The sequence below is a fragment of the Bactrocera tryoni genome, chromosome 5 (assembly GCF_016617805.1).
Source record: "Bactrocera tryoni isolate S06 chromosome 5, CSIRO_BtryS06_freeze2, whole genome shotgun sequence".
In the NCBI taxonomy this organism is placed as follows: domain Eukaryota; kingdom Metazoa; phylum Arthropoda; class Insecta; order Diptera; family Tephritidae; genus Bactrocera; species Bactrocera tryoni.
In genome coordinates, this window is record NC_052503.1 from 6,747,082 (window position 1) to 6,763,637 (window position 16,556).

Below are 16,556 nucleotides of genomic sequence, written 5' to 3' on the forward strand. Positions count from 1 at the left end.
CGATAAAATTTAGCGTCAAATCGCATCACATCAATGACGTGAAGCTATTGTGCTTACTTTATTGTGAAAATGGCTGACACTGAACTTATTCTGAAAATAATTAATGCTGTAAAAAAGCGTGATTGCTTATGGAATGTACACTCTTCAGAATATGCAAAGCGAGACAAATTAGAAAAGGCTTGGCAAGAAGTTGCTGCTGATGTAGGCAAACCAGGTATGTACAAATTACAAATAAGGCAAAGCTATGTTAGGCGACATGGTATGGTCATGTTGCAATTATATAGTAGATGTGATGCATTGATGTGATTTTTTTTTTTAATTTATACTTTTTTGCAGACGTTTTTTGCCGCGAAAAGTGGAGAAATGTTCGCACTGGCTTCCTACGCAGCATTCAATATAATACTAATATTCGTTCCGACTATGATAGTACCGAAGATTTACCCACCCCCCGTCGCAAACGTTTCTATTTGTACGATGAAATAAAATTCCTTTTGCCGTCAACGGAAACAATAGGACAAACTAAAAAGAGACGAAAGCTCTCCCGCGGTGCAAAGCCGAGAATTTCCATTGATGATAACAGTGGAGATATTTGCGAAATCTCAACTATACAAACAAGTTTCGCTACACATGATGATATTAAGCACTACAACAACGACACTAATCAAAGTACAAACGTCGCCTATCCAGAAATATTGAATGAACTCCAACTCACCGCTAATGCATCTAAACCATTAACTAGGCAATCTGATGTGGCTCTTACAATGAAAATGAATCAACAATCGCCCCCATTAAAGCTTGATGAAGAAAAAGCAGATCAAATGAAACATGCGGCTCCTATAAATATTTCATCTGGTGCAACAAGATATGAAGTGGGCAATAATACCACGGTTGGAGAATCGTTCAATGTCAGTGCAAATCGTATTGAATCTGACATTCGCGATGAGGAGCAACTCCTGGCATTTTTTCGAGGTAATATCGACGATATCTTGTCACTGACACGCCCTAAGCAACGTTTGTTCAAGCGACGTATGCTGGAACTAATAGACGATTTGCATCGGTCGGATAATGGCCGTTATTGTTCTTGACCATGAAATGTAAGATTGATATTTATTAGGTTCTTGACCATGAAATGTAAGATTCACATTTATTAAACCTTTCTTAATCGCAAATATGAATAAACAGAAAATACATTCCGATTTTGTTTTGAAATTACCTAAAATTACTCCACCAAAATGAATTACACCTTTCCTCAATGTATGTATGAAAACACCTTGAGTTATTAATTCGTTTTATCATTTTATTAGTATTTATTATGTAATTTAAAAATACAGGTATCAATATTACAGTATTTATATCTAAAAATGCAAATTCATCCAATTTTTTGCTTTGCAATAGCTTTATTAATGAAATTGTATTTTATTTGAACATGTTGATCTAAGCTTATATAGTCGTGCACTGGATAACAAAATCAAATTACTTAAAATTATAAGCGCTACATTCAATGGCAAATCAACATATACTAGGTATCAAAGGATAGTGGAAAAATTAATACACAGTGCGTACTAACGGTGGTTTTCAATATGATTAGATAAATAATCAAATTTGCAATCATTCTTCAGCTTGTGTTAAGCTGTCGAATATTTAAAAAAAATACCTTCGTATATAAGTAAATGCTCGATAATATTACCCATGTTCTTCGCAAACAATTATATTTAGTTAAAAAAAATCTAGAAAAAAATCTGCCAATATGTGTTGATCTAGAAAAAAAGTTTCTATGCATACTTCCCTTTTTGTTTTACTATATTATTGTAAATTTCGTATGATAAACACCTTCGCCAACCAAAATGTTAATCGATTATTTGCCCTACTGTATGAAGTGCTATATTATGATGAGCTTTGGCTTTATGATGCTTTTATTTCAGCTGTGACTCTGTTTTCCCCTCCACATTCCTGTTTATTTCATTTTCTGGGTTAACAAGGTATATAAATGTACGGAGCAATTTTACTGATTTTTCAGATAAGTAGTCAGGGAATCTAAATCACGCTTCAACCAGTTAGCGTTAAGGCGAATAGTCTCCACAGCTTGAGATACAGTACGTTCGGTACCAGGAAACTGATTTTCCTTAAAATAAGTTTCCACTTCAGTAGCTCGTTCCTCCGAAGCGAAATTCTCAATAAGATACTTGATAAGGCGTGTCAAGAGGAAACTACCCTGTAAATAAAGTATAAAAGATGGGGGAGTAGTACGACATTGACTAGTGATATGCATTTATCCGCGAAGTAAAACTTGCTCACCTGATATTGTTGCAATAATTTCTGATTATTGTCCTTGAAGAATTCCCAAGCCAATACCCGTCCTTTGGGATTCACCGCCACAGCAACAATAACAAAAACTGAGTCCTGTGCACGTACTTCTCCCTAAAATATCATTGGTGGCAAAATAACTATAAGCACTAAAAGCGACCAAATATTAGGATACTCACCGACATGGCGAAATCTATAACTTTACGTAATATATTTACATTGCCAATACAACCCAACGCTCTTGAAATACGATCTTGTTCTTCATGCAAATCTGTGGAACGGTAGAGTTGCAGCATCTCATTAAATATTTTTTCATCACCATCCTGCAAAACCGCTTTGTAGCATGTGGAACGCAAGTCAGCTGGTATAGGATTCGTTCCATCGGCGTGATTATCAAACCTGATAAAGAAAAACATATTGGAATAATATACATATGTATATAGGACATATGTATGTATGACAAATTGCAAAAGATATTTATATACCGTTTTTGTGCTTCGGCAATGATGTCCTTGCATCGGAAGGACACCAAACGTGACAAAACCAGACTTCGTAATAAAGTGTCTAAATGGTTCTCGCCTTCTCGCACATCCCAGCCTAAGCGATCAGCCACTGGCCGATACAACTTTTCCCCATAACGGTTAAAGTCATCCATTAAGTCTGTATGAGAAATCAGTATGTGCAAGTTCGCCAATGAATTGGTAATAGCAGTCCATACAGTATAATTAGTTTCGTTACGATAGGAATCGATAAGTTTCAGCACCTCAGCTGTGCTCGCTTGACCTGCTTGCACCATCGCAAACATGTCATCAATCAATCCCAAACGGTCAAGTGGCGGCAACTCCATTTTTCGCACAGCGGGTAATAATTTCTCGAGCATTTCTTTGGAGTATCTTGTCCGATAGAAACCGACTGTACCAGGATTGATTTTTACCCAATCATCTGCAGTTACATCGTCCAATACAACTTCCATTGACTTTTGATCTAATAAGAAAGTTTTCGCAATCTTATTCGGATCACGTGATGTGGAAACGGTTACCGGGATCACCCAAGTATAATCACCATCCGGTGCTGAACCATCAGCAGTAAACTTATTTTGAGTCAATTTTAGAAGCCTTTGATTGTCACTATTTTGCACAGACTCCACACTTACTACTGGGAATCCTTTCAATTTGATCCAAGTAGACATAACTTTAGCGACTGGTTTTGAACTGGCTTCCTGCAAAGCAGCCCATAAATCTTCAGTGAATGTATTCTTATATTGATGACGTGTTAGGTAAATGTTCATGCCCTTTCGAAAGTCCTCCTCCCCAATATAGTCGTGAAGCATACGAATGACAGAAGCACCTTTGTTGTAACTAATTTCATCAAAAATTTCATCAATCTCACATGGATGCCCCACTGGCACTTCAATTGGATGTGAATTCTTCAACGAATCCAATTCTAATGCCCGAGTATACATATCTGTGACAAATTGGGTCCAAATATCATATTCGGGAAACAAATGGTTGACACATAAAAATTCAACAAATGAAGCATAGCCTTCATTTAACCACAAATGTGTCCACCACTCCATGGTAACCAAATTGCCTGAAAATAAAATGAAGTAAAAAATGAAAAAAAAAAAACCGTAGCTGGCAAAAACGGATGAATTAACGACATTACACTTACCAAACCACTGATGGGCTATCTCATGTCCCACAGTTAAGGCAATAGATTGTTTGCGCATAAGAGAAGTATTTTTCGGATCAACTAATACAAAAGTTTCGCGATATGTCACGAGTCCCCAGTTCTCCATGGCACCCGCCGAAAAATCGGATATCGCTATTAAATCCATTTTTGGTAAGGGATATGCAATGTTGAAATAGCTCTTATAGTAAGGCAAAACTTTAGTAGCCACTTCAAGTGCAAAAAGACCTTGCTCTTTCTTGCCAATGGGTGTAAACACTCGCACTATTACACCATCTTCGGATTTACCTTCGACATAATCATATTCACCAACTACAACAGCCACCAAATATGTAGACATTATTGGAGTCCTATCGAAGCGTATGCGACGTAAATTATTTTCAAGTTTTTCTTCTTGAATCTCAGGCATATTCGAAAGTGCGACTCGATCTTGTGGCACGATTAATGCTATATCGAAAGTTGCTTTGATAGCTGGTTCGTCCCAGCAAGGGAAACAACGTCTAGCATCAGTGGCTTCAAATTGAGTTACTCCAGCATATCGTTCCTCACCACCGGGCGTAAAATACTTGCTTCGATAGAAACCTTTCATCTTATCGTTGAGTTCTCCTGCGAAGGACATTTTCAAAACACCACTGGATGCAGCTGGGAGTTCCTTATCGAAGATCAATGTGGCAGTTTCATTGTCAGTGGAATAAGTAATATTACTTGGTTGCAATATCTCGCCATTTAATTCCAAGTCAACTTTATTTATTGTGATGTCCAAAGCATTCAGGGTAATACTTTTGGTTGCGTCACATATCTATAAGTTGTACATATATTTTAAACTTATTTCAATAATATAACAAACAAAGGAAAATAATGGTATCTCTCACAAAGAGATGTAAAAGTAGTATTTGCGTTGCATTTTCTTATCTCATTATTAAATGTATTTCTTATCTTAAGAGAAATTACTCAGTTATTCAGTTTTCAACAGCAAATGGTGGCAAACATGGATAATAAGACATGGTAAGGCTTTGAATATGGCTTCGTATATAGACTACATATGTATGCATGTGTACAAATATGCTACGTAGGTTTTTTTATTCTATATCCCTTTTTTCAATAAAAACTATTTTCTATGCATTATTTTGATATCTACATATACATATATAATATATACACATGTACTATGTATATATTTGTAGTGAAATAATATTCGAATTGCTAACGTCATTGAAGTATCCATGCGGAAACTGTGCTTTCTTTCTTTCTTTTAATACGGTAGAAATGAAAGCAAAATTTATTTTATTCCCATTCACTCCCATAAATATTTACCCTCCTTCATTCACACCACATATATTTACACTCGTACATACTTAATATATCACATACCTTTAAGTGTACGCTAGTATTGCCCTCGAAAGTGAAAGCCTCTAAGTTCGGCTGTAACTCTAAAACATAGTGCGTTGGCACAACGTCAGTTGGAAGGCGCTTAAATTCCTTTTGAGGTGATGTGGACATGTTTCGGCGGATTTCAAATCTATGGCCAGCAACACTATTAAAACCAGCGTCGGCGGAAGTGCGGGAAATAACAAAACCGTACTTTTGGCACAGGTCACCTAAAAGCGGGGCTTCCGTATATTTAAGCGGTGCTCCCAAAGATGCACTTGAATAATCTCGATAAAATTGTTTTTGCTGTTTTACGTATTGCTTTGAAGAAATTGCAGTATCCAGATGCTCACACAAATGACAATTTTCTGTACATAAAGAACTTTCAAATAATAATACAGAAGCACAATTTATTTTTGGGTACACAAAGCAAGGCAATTGGCTGGCCGACTGTTTCGAAACAATTAGAGCAACATCAATTGCAGTTAATTTACGACAACAATGGTAATCCGAATACAAACGAGCACGCAATGGATTCGAAAATTCTTGTGAAAATTTTAATCTTGGCTGGTATTCCGGTATTCTCTGTCGTACAAATCTTAATTTTATGCCGTGTAATTTTCTGATGAATTGAGTCAAGTTAACGGGACTATTGCAACTGACAGCTGGAATGGCATGCAAAAGGTAGCACAAAAATGTTAGATGATTAGTGTTACCAACGCAAAAGGTTAATTTCATTTCCAGTTGGAATATCGGTAAAACAGAACTTCGTAGAACATGTATAAAGTTAAAAAAAAAACACAAATTCAAACAGCATTCCAAAAGTATTGACAATAATAAAAGAAACTTTGAGAGGTCGTTATTTAGTAAAGCATTTTAACAGTGGGTAAATTATTTGGCTGCGTAAAAGTGAACAAAGCAACACTGGTTATGTTTTACCTTTCAATAAATGTTGTGTGAACTCGGTATTTGCTTTTGCCAAATCAAGACGTAACTTTCCCAACTCTATATTAGTGAATGAATCGAATCACAAAGATAAAATATATATGTATGGAATAAAATTGTAAATACATTTCAGGTTCTAGGGTTTTACGATCAGTATACATATGTATGTACAAAAATATGTCTATAAAGTGAGAAGCCGAGGCACTATCAAATGAGCTCAACCAGACCATCACTAGGAAGATTATTCCAACCAGAATTACGTTTCTGAGATGGTTATCTCAAAATAATGAATTACAATATCTATTACCGTTTTTGAATTTCCAAGCGTGCATTGCTGTCCGGCAACCAGCTTTTAAAGCATTAGTATACATTTCACTTTACTACAATTCTATATAATGGTAATGAGAGAAATGATTTAACGACAGGAGAAATGAATAAAGAACTTTTAGAGAAAATAGAATGGTAAAGCATACCCGGAAAACATATAATATTGCATATTTTGTTTTTGTATTCACACCTGATACACATGAGACTATTGGAAGGACAGATTGTATTATGTTGGCTTATTCATGGAAGGATCTCAGAGTTGCATTTATTTTGATCTTATCAACCATTTTGAAACTACAAGAAAAAATCTTATAATACAATTTAAAGAATTTGCATATTAATAAACTTTATTACTGTTAAATCTGTTGTTACACACATTGTTCTAATGAAATTTCAATTTTCAAATTACTGCTTAAGAAAAATTGAACTGGCTGTGAATGTTTCATAAGAAGAGGAAGAAGACATCTTGACATTTGACAGTTAAGCTGATTTGGGCGAACAGTATAGAACTCATTTTTGTCGATTTTTTCTTCAAAAGAAGTATTTACTGAAAATTAAAAAATGTTGTCAAGAACCGCTTTACTTTCAGGTAATAATAATAAAAATAATTTTATCTTAATTATGTAATTTAAATAATTTCCTCTTTGCCAAATCAAAAGTGTAGTTATATGGTAGAATATGCATGTTACGCGACTACTTTTGTCATCGTGGTTTATGTAATCGCGAGTGAAATGTCAAATTAGTATATGCAAAAAATAGAATAATGGGGTTTTGCAGCGTACTTATAATAATTTTATGTACGATTTTTCAGTTCAACGTCCTTTGGGTGTCCTAGCTATGAGATCAGCTAGTGCGGCCGGTTCAGGTGATCAAGTTGCTCGCCGGGAGCGTCCGGAACATCCTGGCAAAGTTCGTTTAGGTTTCATTCCAGAAGAGTGGTTCCAGTTTTTCTACAATAAAACTGGTGTCACTGGCCCATACACTTTTGGTGTTGGTTTGCTTACTTACCTATGCTCCAAGGAAATTTACGTGATGGAACATGAGTACTACAGCGGCTTGTCTCTGGCCATCATGGCAATTGTTGCTGTAAAGAAACTTGGACCAACTGTCGCTGCTTGGACAGATAAGGAAATCGACGTATGATTTATTTAAATGTTCCGATTTGAAAATGATCAAAATTTTTAACAAGAGATTTTTAATGATAACCTAGAGAATCGAAAATGAATGGAAATCTGGCCGAGAGGAGGAACTACAAAATCTTGCTGATGCTATCGAAGCCGAAAAGAAGGAACAATGGCGCGCTGAAGGTGCTTTATTGCTTATGGATGCCAAGAAAGAAAACATAGCATTACAATTGGAAGCCGCATTCCGCGAACGTGCCATGAATGTCTACACTGAGGTATAATGCACTTTTTCTCTTAAGTATATATAAAAATTTATAGTAAAAATGTACCGCTAATCATAGGTAAAACGCCGTTTGGATTATCAAGTGGAATGCCGTCATATTGAACGCCGTATTAACCAAAAACACATGGTGAACTGGATTGTAAACAATGTTCTTGGTTCAATCACTCCACAGCAAGAGAAGGAAACTCTTGACAAATGCATTGCAGATTTAAGCGCTCTTGCTGTTCGCGCCAAATAGATTACTTGTTTATAATTTAAAATATATTTTGAAAGAAAAACGAATGTATAATTTAATATTTAAATTGTAAGGAATGAACAATTGCCGCAATTTTCTTCTTTAAATATAAAATTCTGCATTGACTGCGCCCAGAAAAGAAATGTCTTCTATTTTAGCTTATTATAAATAATTAAGTATATACGAAAATAAAAACTATTTAAAGGTCATTTATAATATAGGGAAGTAGAATAAACAATTAATAAAGTTTCCAATATATACAAAATATTAATTAATTTGAATATTTTAGAAAAGAAGAAGTCTAAAAATTATGATTTGACATTAAATTAATTTATTTGGGGACCATTTATTTCGCAGGAAAATTATATTGTGAATATAAATTAAGGTGTTGATTTTTAAGAATGTATATCAGCCTAACACCATAAATTCAATACAAATTCACCATAGCAATAAAATTTTTAGTACCAAAAATGCAACTATGTAGTCGGTCAAATAGGCATCTCTTTTAACTGTCAAAGATTCGGTTCGGCTACTCATACGTGTCGTTTTCTTGTGTCGCTCTCGACGTGTTCATTTTGTTTTCTTTGGCAAAAAAGGTAAAAATAATTACTATCTGAAAATATCGTAAACTGTGAAATTTGAAGTGAAAAATTAGATTCTTTAAGAAAATCTAACTAAAATTTATGAAGTAGCTGTTTACCAAGTAGTTTTCTTATAGCAGTTGCCACAATATTGTTTTCAACTTGTTTTCTGTATTTTTTGTAGCAAAACCAAAATAGTCCTAAAAAGATGGCCCCACCACAAAGGATGCGTGTCGCCAATGAAAAGGCTAGCAAATACGTGACCATGCGAGGCAACGTACCAAAGTCATCGGTAAGTACAGACAGGTTATCAGTGCACTCCATTTTTCTGTAATATATCGAAATTTAAGTTTTTAAGTTATACATGAAAATGTTGAAATTTTGTAGTAACGTTAATAAACGTTTCAAACATTTAAAATTGCTTTTCTAAATTAATTGTGAGTTATAGAAAAAACGTTAGAAACAAAACAGGTGAAAGTGCCACGCCGCCGTTCTGCGTCTTTAATGTTTGCTTATCGTTGATTACTTCTGTATGTATTTATATACATGTGTGCATACTTGGTAATGTCAACGTACACTTGCTTTTGATGTTTGTAAAATATTTGAATAATATTTGTATAGCATTATGGAGAAAACAAAATTGATATTGTCATATATACATTTATACGTATAAAGAATATCAAATGATTGTTAATAATTATGAATAATTTGTCTTTCCAGAAATCCAAAGATAATCAATACCCTGTTGGACCTTGGCTTTTGGCATTGTTTATTTTCGTCGTTTGCGGTTCTGCTATTTTTCAAATAATCCAGTCTATTCGAGCAGCGTAAAACTACAAACACCAACTAAAATAGATCTTTAATTTTAAATGCAATGAATATTCTTCCGAAATCCAATCATATATAATTGCCATAGTTTTAAAAAGTTAAATGATTTCAAATAATAGTTTATTTAATGTGCTTGAAGTCTGAAATGATTTATTTATACGATGAAAATTATAAGCATTGAGGAATTAAATGCATCAGCTTAATTTGTCAGCAGTTAAATGTATAAATTTATTTTCGAAAGCATTCCTTTTTGGTGATTATTGTGATTGGTTGGCTTTTCTCGAGCAACATGTTGTACTGTAAGCTCGGTATTTAAGATACAACTTAAAAATTTAATTGATTTACGTAATTTTGTATAGAAATGGTAATATATTAATTTTTTACTTCTTACAAATGAAAAAATGTTTTTTTTATTTTAGGGATTGAAATGTATCAATTTCTTGAAGTCCTATGCCATGCCGTTTCAATAGACATTATATATGTTGTACCAGGTTGAAAAAACCGTTGTGTTCTGTCAATGAAGTCATTTAAAGAAAAATATGCCAATTTTTGAGTGGCAAAATGTTTATTTAGCTAAATTATTCAATAATCATATAAAATTTTTAGTTCGAATTATATTATTTTGTAGTCGAATATCGTCAATATTACCTATTGAACAAATTAAATACCTATGTTGTGGAAAAATGATTTTTAGTAATTGTATAAATATATATTGATAAAGATAAATATTTTGTAGAAACTATTTAAATAACAAGTTATTTCAGGAATATTTTCTGCAATAGTGAAAACTACTAGAACAACAACAATCTTTCTGCTAAACTTTCAATGAGTGTCTTCAGATCGATGGTAATCATGACTTGCTGGGATAAAATCGTTTTGTTTAAAATCGATATCGATAAAAATCATATCGTTTTAAAACAATTAGAAGTCCTGAACACAAAGACGGCGACGTACGACACGACTGCAAATGTCGTCTTTAATCCAGCTTCTTACACATTTTGAAGACGGCAGCGACTTATAAAGAAGCTGAAGATGCCGTCTAAAGCGGTTCATTTGAATGAAATTTAAAAGTTCTTCAAAGCGAAACTATTTGGCAGTGGCGTAGCCACAACTTTGGGCGCCCGGGGCCAAGGATGTTCTGCCGCCCCCCTTTATCTACCTACCTACAAGTTTCATGAGGTGGTTCGAACAAAAGTGAATTTTTACAAAATATCTTCGATATTAAGTATATAAAATTTAGGAACTAGATAGAAGCCACGCAAATTCTGAAGTTCCAAAATTCTCATAATACGGTTTTTGAGGAAATTGATAGTAAATTTACAAGACACATTATTTGTTGAAGTATTTTTCTGAATATTAAAAAACAGCGAAGATCGTTTTGCCGCCTCCAAGACGTTGCGCCCGGGGCGACGGCCCGCTTCGCCCTCCCCCATAGCTTCGCCACTGCTATTTTGTGTAAAAAAAATAAGTAAATAGGTCGATTTATTTGTTTTAACACTTTGAGCCCCGCTTGTACCACCGGTGGACATTTATGTTTTGACGATTTGGGACAATGTGACCACCCGTGGACATTGGTGGATTTTCATTATGGGACAATGTGACCACAGCTGGTCACAAAAAAACAAGAAAAAAACAACAACAAAAAATGCATTTGGTTTAACAAAAATAAATATCACAAAGTCACCTCAGTCGCAAAAAATCAATAAAACTAAAAAAACAATCAATAAAACAAAAACAAACAAACCAGCTTGTCAACTAAAGCACAACCCTTCGTCAGCACGCGGTCCACCGGTACAGAAGAAAAATGACTACGGGTGGGCACGCGGGGCTCAAAGTGTTAAATGATGAATTGTTATTACACTAGATATATTATGTCTTGAATATGATATCGGCAAAATTAGAAATGGTTTTAATATAACAACAGCGACAACTTCAAGCTAACTGTTCCCATAAAACGTATGGATTTTAATTTTTGACAGATGCTTCATGTCGCTCTATGTGTTCCATACACAAAACTAAAACTAAAAGCAAATAACAGCTGATTTTATATTTATTGGGAGCTAAATTTATAAAAATTTTTGTGAATGCGGCGCGTATTTCATACATTTTTAAGTGTTATGTCAAAGAATAAAAACAAAAAGTCTGCTACCGTTGTTGCTGTAGATGAGAAAAAACCAAGTGATGGTCCTGTCCAGTTGGACAAAAGCGGAAACATTTGCATTCGAATCCTCGCTAAACCGGGTGCCAAAATGAATGGCATTACGGATATAGGAAACGAAGGAGTTGGAATACAAATAGCAGCACCGCCCACAGAAGGAGAAGCAAACGCAGAACTCGTGAAATACCTGTCCAAACTTTTAGGATTACGGAAAAGTGACGTATCGCTGGATAAGGGATCTCGGTCACGCAATAAATTAGTAATGGTTAGTAAAGGAGTTACCACAATGGAAAATATAAACGAAATATTAAAAAGGGAATGCGATACGTAGAAAGTAAAATGTTTATGTTAAGAATGATTTAATAAATATTTCGTCATTGGAGTTAGTAAGTCTGCATTTATAACGAATAATGTAATTTAATGTAAGCAAATAGAGCAGCGTGAGATTGATTTGCTAAATTCTATTACTGAATATAATAAATTCATCTTTCTTCATCTAGAATAATTTTTAAATTTATTTTATCTTATTTGCAATATTTTTGTACTGTAATAATAGATACAAATGTGTTTGCATTAGTAAATATGTATTTTAATTGCAGCAATCACTGTCATAGGCATCGTCTTTAATCCAACCAAACAGAAAGTATCCAACTGTAAGACCTAACAGAATTGATAGGCACAACCAGTAATTGAAACTCATAAATATCAACATAAGTAGCATAGATAATGTAACTTGAAATAAGAACAATAAGGTTTGTATGAGATGTTGAGGTGCTGCTATCTGCTTAAACAATTGTTTATTTTTAAGTCCAGCAATTGTGCTGCATACAACATCTGTCTTCTCTTTGCTTTTAGATATCTTTTCTAGTTCCCTACGAAGAAGGAACTGTCGCAAAAACTTGACGCCTTCATACAAGAATGCCAAAAGGAAAATAGCAAACGCAGACAATGAAAATTCTAAAATTGTCTTTGCGGTCCAAGCCTTCCAGAGAATTTGCTCGCAATGCCCACCATGAAACTGAAAATAAGGTCAGCAAATAAGCATTGTAGTATTACACAAATCACTTCAACTTACGAGCATCATATGCGGGCAAGAAATTTCCATCTTATCGCCACCATGGGCGTGATGACCTTCGGACATCTTAAGTATACTCCTTGCTTTCAGTGTAGATAAACAAAATTGAATATTTTTGATTAAACTATTATTAATTAAAAGAAATGCAGAGGCAACGAGTTTTTTTTTATATAAAACAGGGTGAAGCAAAAGTGCCCATAATTTTTCCACCAATTATTGAAAATTTCAATGGCAATAAATTATGAAATCCTGTCACGCATCGCCTTGTACCCTGAAGTTCTATCGACGATCTAAAAGTATAACTTCTTAAATGTTAATTACATTTTGAAAGCAAGTTGTCCTCTGTAGTGTTTGATTTCTTTGATCACATTCAACGGCTTATATTCTTCAAACTGATTTATTACGAAATTAAATTTAAATCAACAAACTTGATTTTCATAAACAATTTGTTTATTTTAAATTTCTTATTGTTAATACAGAATCCATAACATACAGTATTAAGTTCATTTAAATATTTAATCCTATGTAGATTCTCACACCCATACATCGATTTAAACGAAAGTTCCCAACTTAAGATAGGATTAGGCCGCTTAAAACGCGACAACAAAATGCCATTTTGATACTCATTAATTGAACATAAATAGTAGCTATAAGTCTAGAATTTTAGAGTTGTTCGCTAAATCGAATACAAAATTATGTAAACTAAATGAACTTATGATGTAGAACTAGCAAAATTCCCATTAAAATTTTGGAACAATGGAATTTTGTCAGTATTTTTGTAATTTAATCGACTTCTTCCATATGAGAGGCATCCTCAGTGTCATCAACCAATGGAGGCGCATCACCACCGCTCTGAGTATCCTCAGTTGCCATGGGCTCTTCTTCGTCAATACCAAGACCAAGTTTGATCATGCGATAAATACGAGAAGCATGCACTTGTGGACTGTCCAAGGAGAAACCTGAAGACAACAGCGCAGTCTCGAAAAGTAGGATGCACAAGTCTTTTACAGCCTTATCGTTCTTGTCAGCTTCAGCTTTTTGGCGTAAAGTCTCGATGATTGGATGTTCTGGATTGATTTCCAAATGTTTCTTTCCGGCCATGTAGCCCATAGTGGAGGTGTCACGTAACGCTTGCGCCTTCATTATACGCTCCATGTTAGCTGACCAACCGAATTGGGATGTTACAATACAACATGGCGACTCAACCAATCTGTTGGATACAACGACCTTTTCAACTTTGTTGTCCAAAATCGACTTCATCAGCTTGCACAAGTTTTCGAATTTAGCCTTGTCCTCCTCGCGCTTCTTCTTCTCAGCTTCATCTTCAGGCAACTCCAAACCTTCTTTGGTAACAGAAGTCAATTGTTTGCCCTTATATTCCTTCAAGTGTTGGATGACGTATTCATCAATTGGTTCAGTCATGTAGATTACTTCGAATCCTCGGGCCTTTACACGTTCAACGAATGCAGAGTTGCTTACTTGTTCCTTCGACTCACCAGTGATGAAGTAAATGTGTTTCTGGTTACTCTTCATACGTGAGACGTAATCAGACAAAGAAGCAGCATCATCACCAGAAGCCGAGGTGTGATAACGCAAGAAGTCAGCAAGTTTAGCACGGTTGTTGCTGTCTTCGTGCACACCCAATTTCAAATTCTTGGCAAATTGGTCGTAGAACTTCTTGTACAATTCTTTGTCTTCGGTAAGTTCTTCGATTAATTCCATGGTTTTCTTCACCAGATTTTTGCGAATAACTTTCAATACTTTGTTTTGTTGCAACATTTCACGAGAGATATTCAGAGGCAAATCTTCAGAGTCGACCACACCCTTGATGAAATTCAAATACTCGGGAATGAGTTCTTCACAATTATCCATGATGAAAACACGTCGAACATACAATTTAATGTTGTTGCGCTTCTTCTGATTTTCAAACAAATCGAAGGGAGTGCGACGTGGGATAAAGAGCAAAGCGCGGAACTCCAACTGGCCTTCAACGGAGAAATGCTTAACGGCTAAATGATCCTCCCAATCATTGGTAAGAGATTTGTAGAACTCGCCATATTCTTCCTGGGAAATATCATCGGGGTTGCGGGTCCAAATTGGTTTAGTTTTGTTTAACTCCTCATCCTCGGTGTATTTAACCTTTACAGTCTTCTTCTTCTTCTTATCCTTATCTTTGTCCGCATCTTCATCTTCACCAACATCTTCAATCTTCGGCTCATCGGTATCCATGTCTTTCTTCTCTTCATCTTTTTTGTCATCTTCAGCCTCATCGTCACTCACTTCCTGATCACGTTCTTTTTCGACCAATAACTTAATTGGGTAACCAATGAATTGTGAGTGCTTGTTCACAATCTCTTTGATTTTGCTCTCTTCCAAATATTCGGTTTGATCTTCCTTAATATAAAGAACAATCTTGGTACCACGTCCCAAAGGTTCTGTGTTGTCAGGTTTGACAGTGAAAGAGCCACCGGCAGAAGACTCCCAAATGTATTGCTCATCATCGTTGTGCTTTGATGTAACGGTTACCTTATCAGCAACCAAGTAAGCCGAGTAGAAACCAACACCAAATTGACCAATCATAGAAATATCAGCACCAGCTTGCAATGCTTCCATGAATGCCTTTGTTCCAGACTTGGCAATTGTACCCAGATTGTTAACCAAATCGGATTTAGTCATACCAATACCGGTATCAATAAGGGTCAAGGTTCCAGCAGTCTTATTGGGAATGAGCTTGATGTACAGCTCCTTACCACTATCCAACTTAGTGGGGTCAGTCAACGACTCGTAGCGGATTTTATCCAAAGCATCAGAAGCGTTGGAGATCAACTCACGAAGGAAAATTTCTTTATTCGAGTAGAATGTGTTGATGATCAACGACATAAGCTGAGCAATTTCAGCTTGGAAAGCAAAGGTTTCCACTTCCTCTGGCATCTGTAATCAACAATAAATAAAATATTTAAGTCAAAAACTAAATTATTGATTTAGTAAAAAAAAAATAAATAATGCGTTCAATCTTCATTTAAAACAAATAACCTTGCGGAATCAATCAATAAATTTTTAACGTCCATTACAAAAATTTTTAGTTCTACACTCTGAATACTATTTTTAACACATTTTAGAACTATAGTTAATAATACACACCTTGTTTTATTATATATTAAACAACAAATACAAAATACTTCTTTGAATAAAATTCTTTAGTCACTTGCAAATAATATGCAAAAACACTTTAATAGTTGCTCCGCGCAAATGTTTCCAAGCGTATTTTCTCAATTCAACTGATGCCGGTGCGTTGTATGTGGCTGTATTTATAGAAGCCCAAAAGTTGCATGTCAAAATGTAGAAACTACGAGATTTTTCTAGAAGAAACTACCCAAACTTCCGGTGACAGTTTCTAGCATCATGCTGTAGGCAACTCTGACAGATTTTAATACTTATGGAATAAGTATGTATTTTCGGTACCGACAATTAGTTTAGCATCTGTTCTACTTGCTTAAAATATATTAACCAAGCGTATCATTTCAATATAAAGTGTTAAAATGCTTGAATTGGAATTATTTGAAAATTTGTACAGCATGATGCTATTGAGTGTAAAAGTATACAGTGGCTTTCAAATATCGGCATGTCTGTGACATCGGA

General features: G+C 34.9%; 7 protein-coding genes across 9 annotated transcripts; 4 read left to right on the forward strand and 3 right to left on the reverse strand.

Moving 5' to 3' along the window:
- The first annotated feature begins 21 nt into the window (after positions 1-21).
- Positions 22-1,209, forward strand: LOC120776345. Its single transcript, XM_040106898.1, has 2 exons — positions 22-214; positions 337-1,209. Exons 1-2 carry the CDS (start codon positions 70-72, stop codon positions 1,083-1,085), a joined length of 894 nt encoding a protein of 297 aa, XP_039962832.1. The 5' UTR covers positions 22-69; the 3' UTR covers positions 1,086-1,209.
- Positions 1,210-1,372: 163 nt separating this feature from the next.
- On the reverse strand, positions 1,373-6,713 carry LOC120776344 (puromycin-sensitive aminopeptidase). Of its 2 annotated transcripts, XM_040106896.1 has the most exons (8): positions 6,614-6,713; positions 6,301-6,366; positions 5,365-6,026; positions 3,976-4,792; positions 2,790-3,894; positions 2,484-2,703; positions 2,296-2,418; positions 1,373-2,212 (listed from the first exon to the last, which is right to left on the reverse strand). In XM_040106896.1, exons 1-8 carry the CDS (start codon positions 6,675-6,677, stop codon positions 2,003-2,005), a joined length of 3,267 nt encoding a protein of 1,088 aa, XP_039962830.1. In that variant the 5' UTR covers positions 6,678-6,713; the 3' UTR covers positions 1,373-2,002. The 2 variants fall into 2 exon arrangements, with proteins under 2 accessions (XP_039962830.1, XP_039962831.1); XM_040106897.1 differs by lacking the exon at positions 6,301-6,366.
- A 394-nt stretch (positions 6,714-7,107) lies between these two features.
- On the forward strand, positions 7,108-8,414 carry LOC120776346 (ATP synthase subunit b, mitochondrial). Its single transcript, XM_040106899.1, has 4 exons — positions 7,108-7,222; positions 7,445-7,770; positions 7,844-8,032; positions 8,099-8,414. The coding sequence occupies exons 1-4, from the start codon at positions 7,195-7,197 to the stop codon at positions 8,276-8,278; spliced, it is 723 nt and encodes a 240-aa protein (XP_039962833.1). The 5' UTR covers positions 7,108-7,194; the 3' UTR covers positions 8,279-8,414.
- A 391-nt stretch (positions 8,415-8,805) lies between these two features.
- On the forward strand, positions 8,806-10,004 carry LOC120778870 (stress-associated endoplasmic reticulum protein 2). 2 transcript variants are annotated; one of them, XM_040110913.1, is made up of 3 exons: positions 8,806-8,870; positions 9,039-9,148; positions 9,577-10,004. In XM_040110913.1, the coding sequence occupies exons 2-3, from the start codon at positions 9,065-9,067 to the stop codon at positions 9,685-9,687; spliced, it is 195 nt and encodes a 64-aa protein (XP_039966847.1). In that variant the 5' UTR covers positions 8,806-8,870; positions 9,039-9,064; the 3' UTR covers positions 9,688-10,004. The 2 variants fall into 2 exon arrangements, with proteins under 2 accessions (XP_039966847.1, XP_039966849.1); XM_040110915.1 differs by lacking the exon at positions 8,806-8,870 and adding an exon at positions 8,903-8,978 and having other exon boundaries at positions 9,041-9,148.
- Positions 10,005-11,448: 1,444 nt separating this feature from the next.
- LOC120776834 (UPF0235 protein C15orf40 homolog) lies at positions 11,449-12,344 on the forward strand. The gene has a single exon (XM_040107855.1). It carries the CDS (start codon positions 11,769-11,771, stop codon positions 12,171-12,173), a length of 405 nt encoding a protein of 134 aa, XP_039963789.1. The 5' UTR covers positions 11,449-11,768; the 3' UTR covers positions 12,174-12,344.
- Positions 12,345-12,414: 70 nt separating this feature from the next.
- On the reverse strand, positions 12,415-13,242 carry LOC120776836 (high affinity copper uptake protein 1-like). Its single transcript, XM_040107856.1, has 2 exons — positions 12,918-13,242; positions 12,415-12,860 (listed from the first exon to the last, which is right to left on the reverse strand). The coding sequence occupies exons 1-2, from the start codon at positions 12,981-12,983 to the stop codon at positions 12,432-12,434; spliced, it is 495 nt and encodes a 164-aa protein (XP_039963790.1). The 5' UTR covers positions 12,984-13,242; the 3' UTR covers positions 12,415-12,431.
- Positions 13,243-13,345: 103 nt separating this feature from the next.
- On the reverse strand, positions 13,346-16,198 carry LOC120776832 (heat shock protein 83). Its single transcript, XM_040107853.1, has 2 exons — positions 16,059-16,198; positions 13,346-15,848 (listed from the first exon to the last, which is right to left on the reverse strand). Exon 2 carries the CDS (start codon positions 15,846-15,848, stop codon positions 13,701-13,703), a length of 2,148 nt encoding a protein of 715 aa, XP_039963787.1. The 5' UTR covers positions 16,059-16,198; the 3' UTR covers positions 13,346-13,700.
- Between the last annotated feature and the right edge of the window lie 358 nt (positions 16,199-16,556).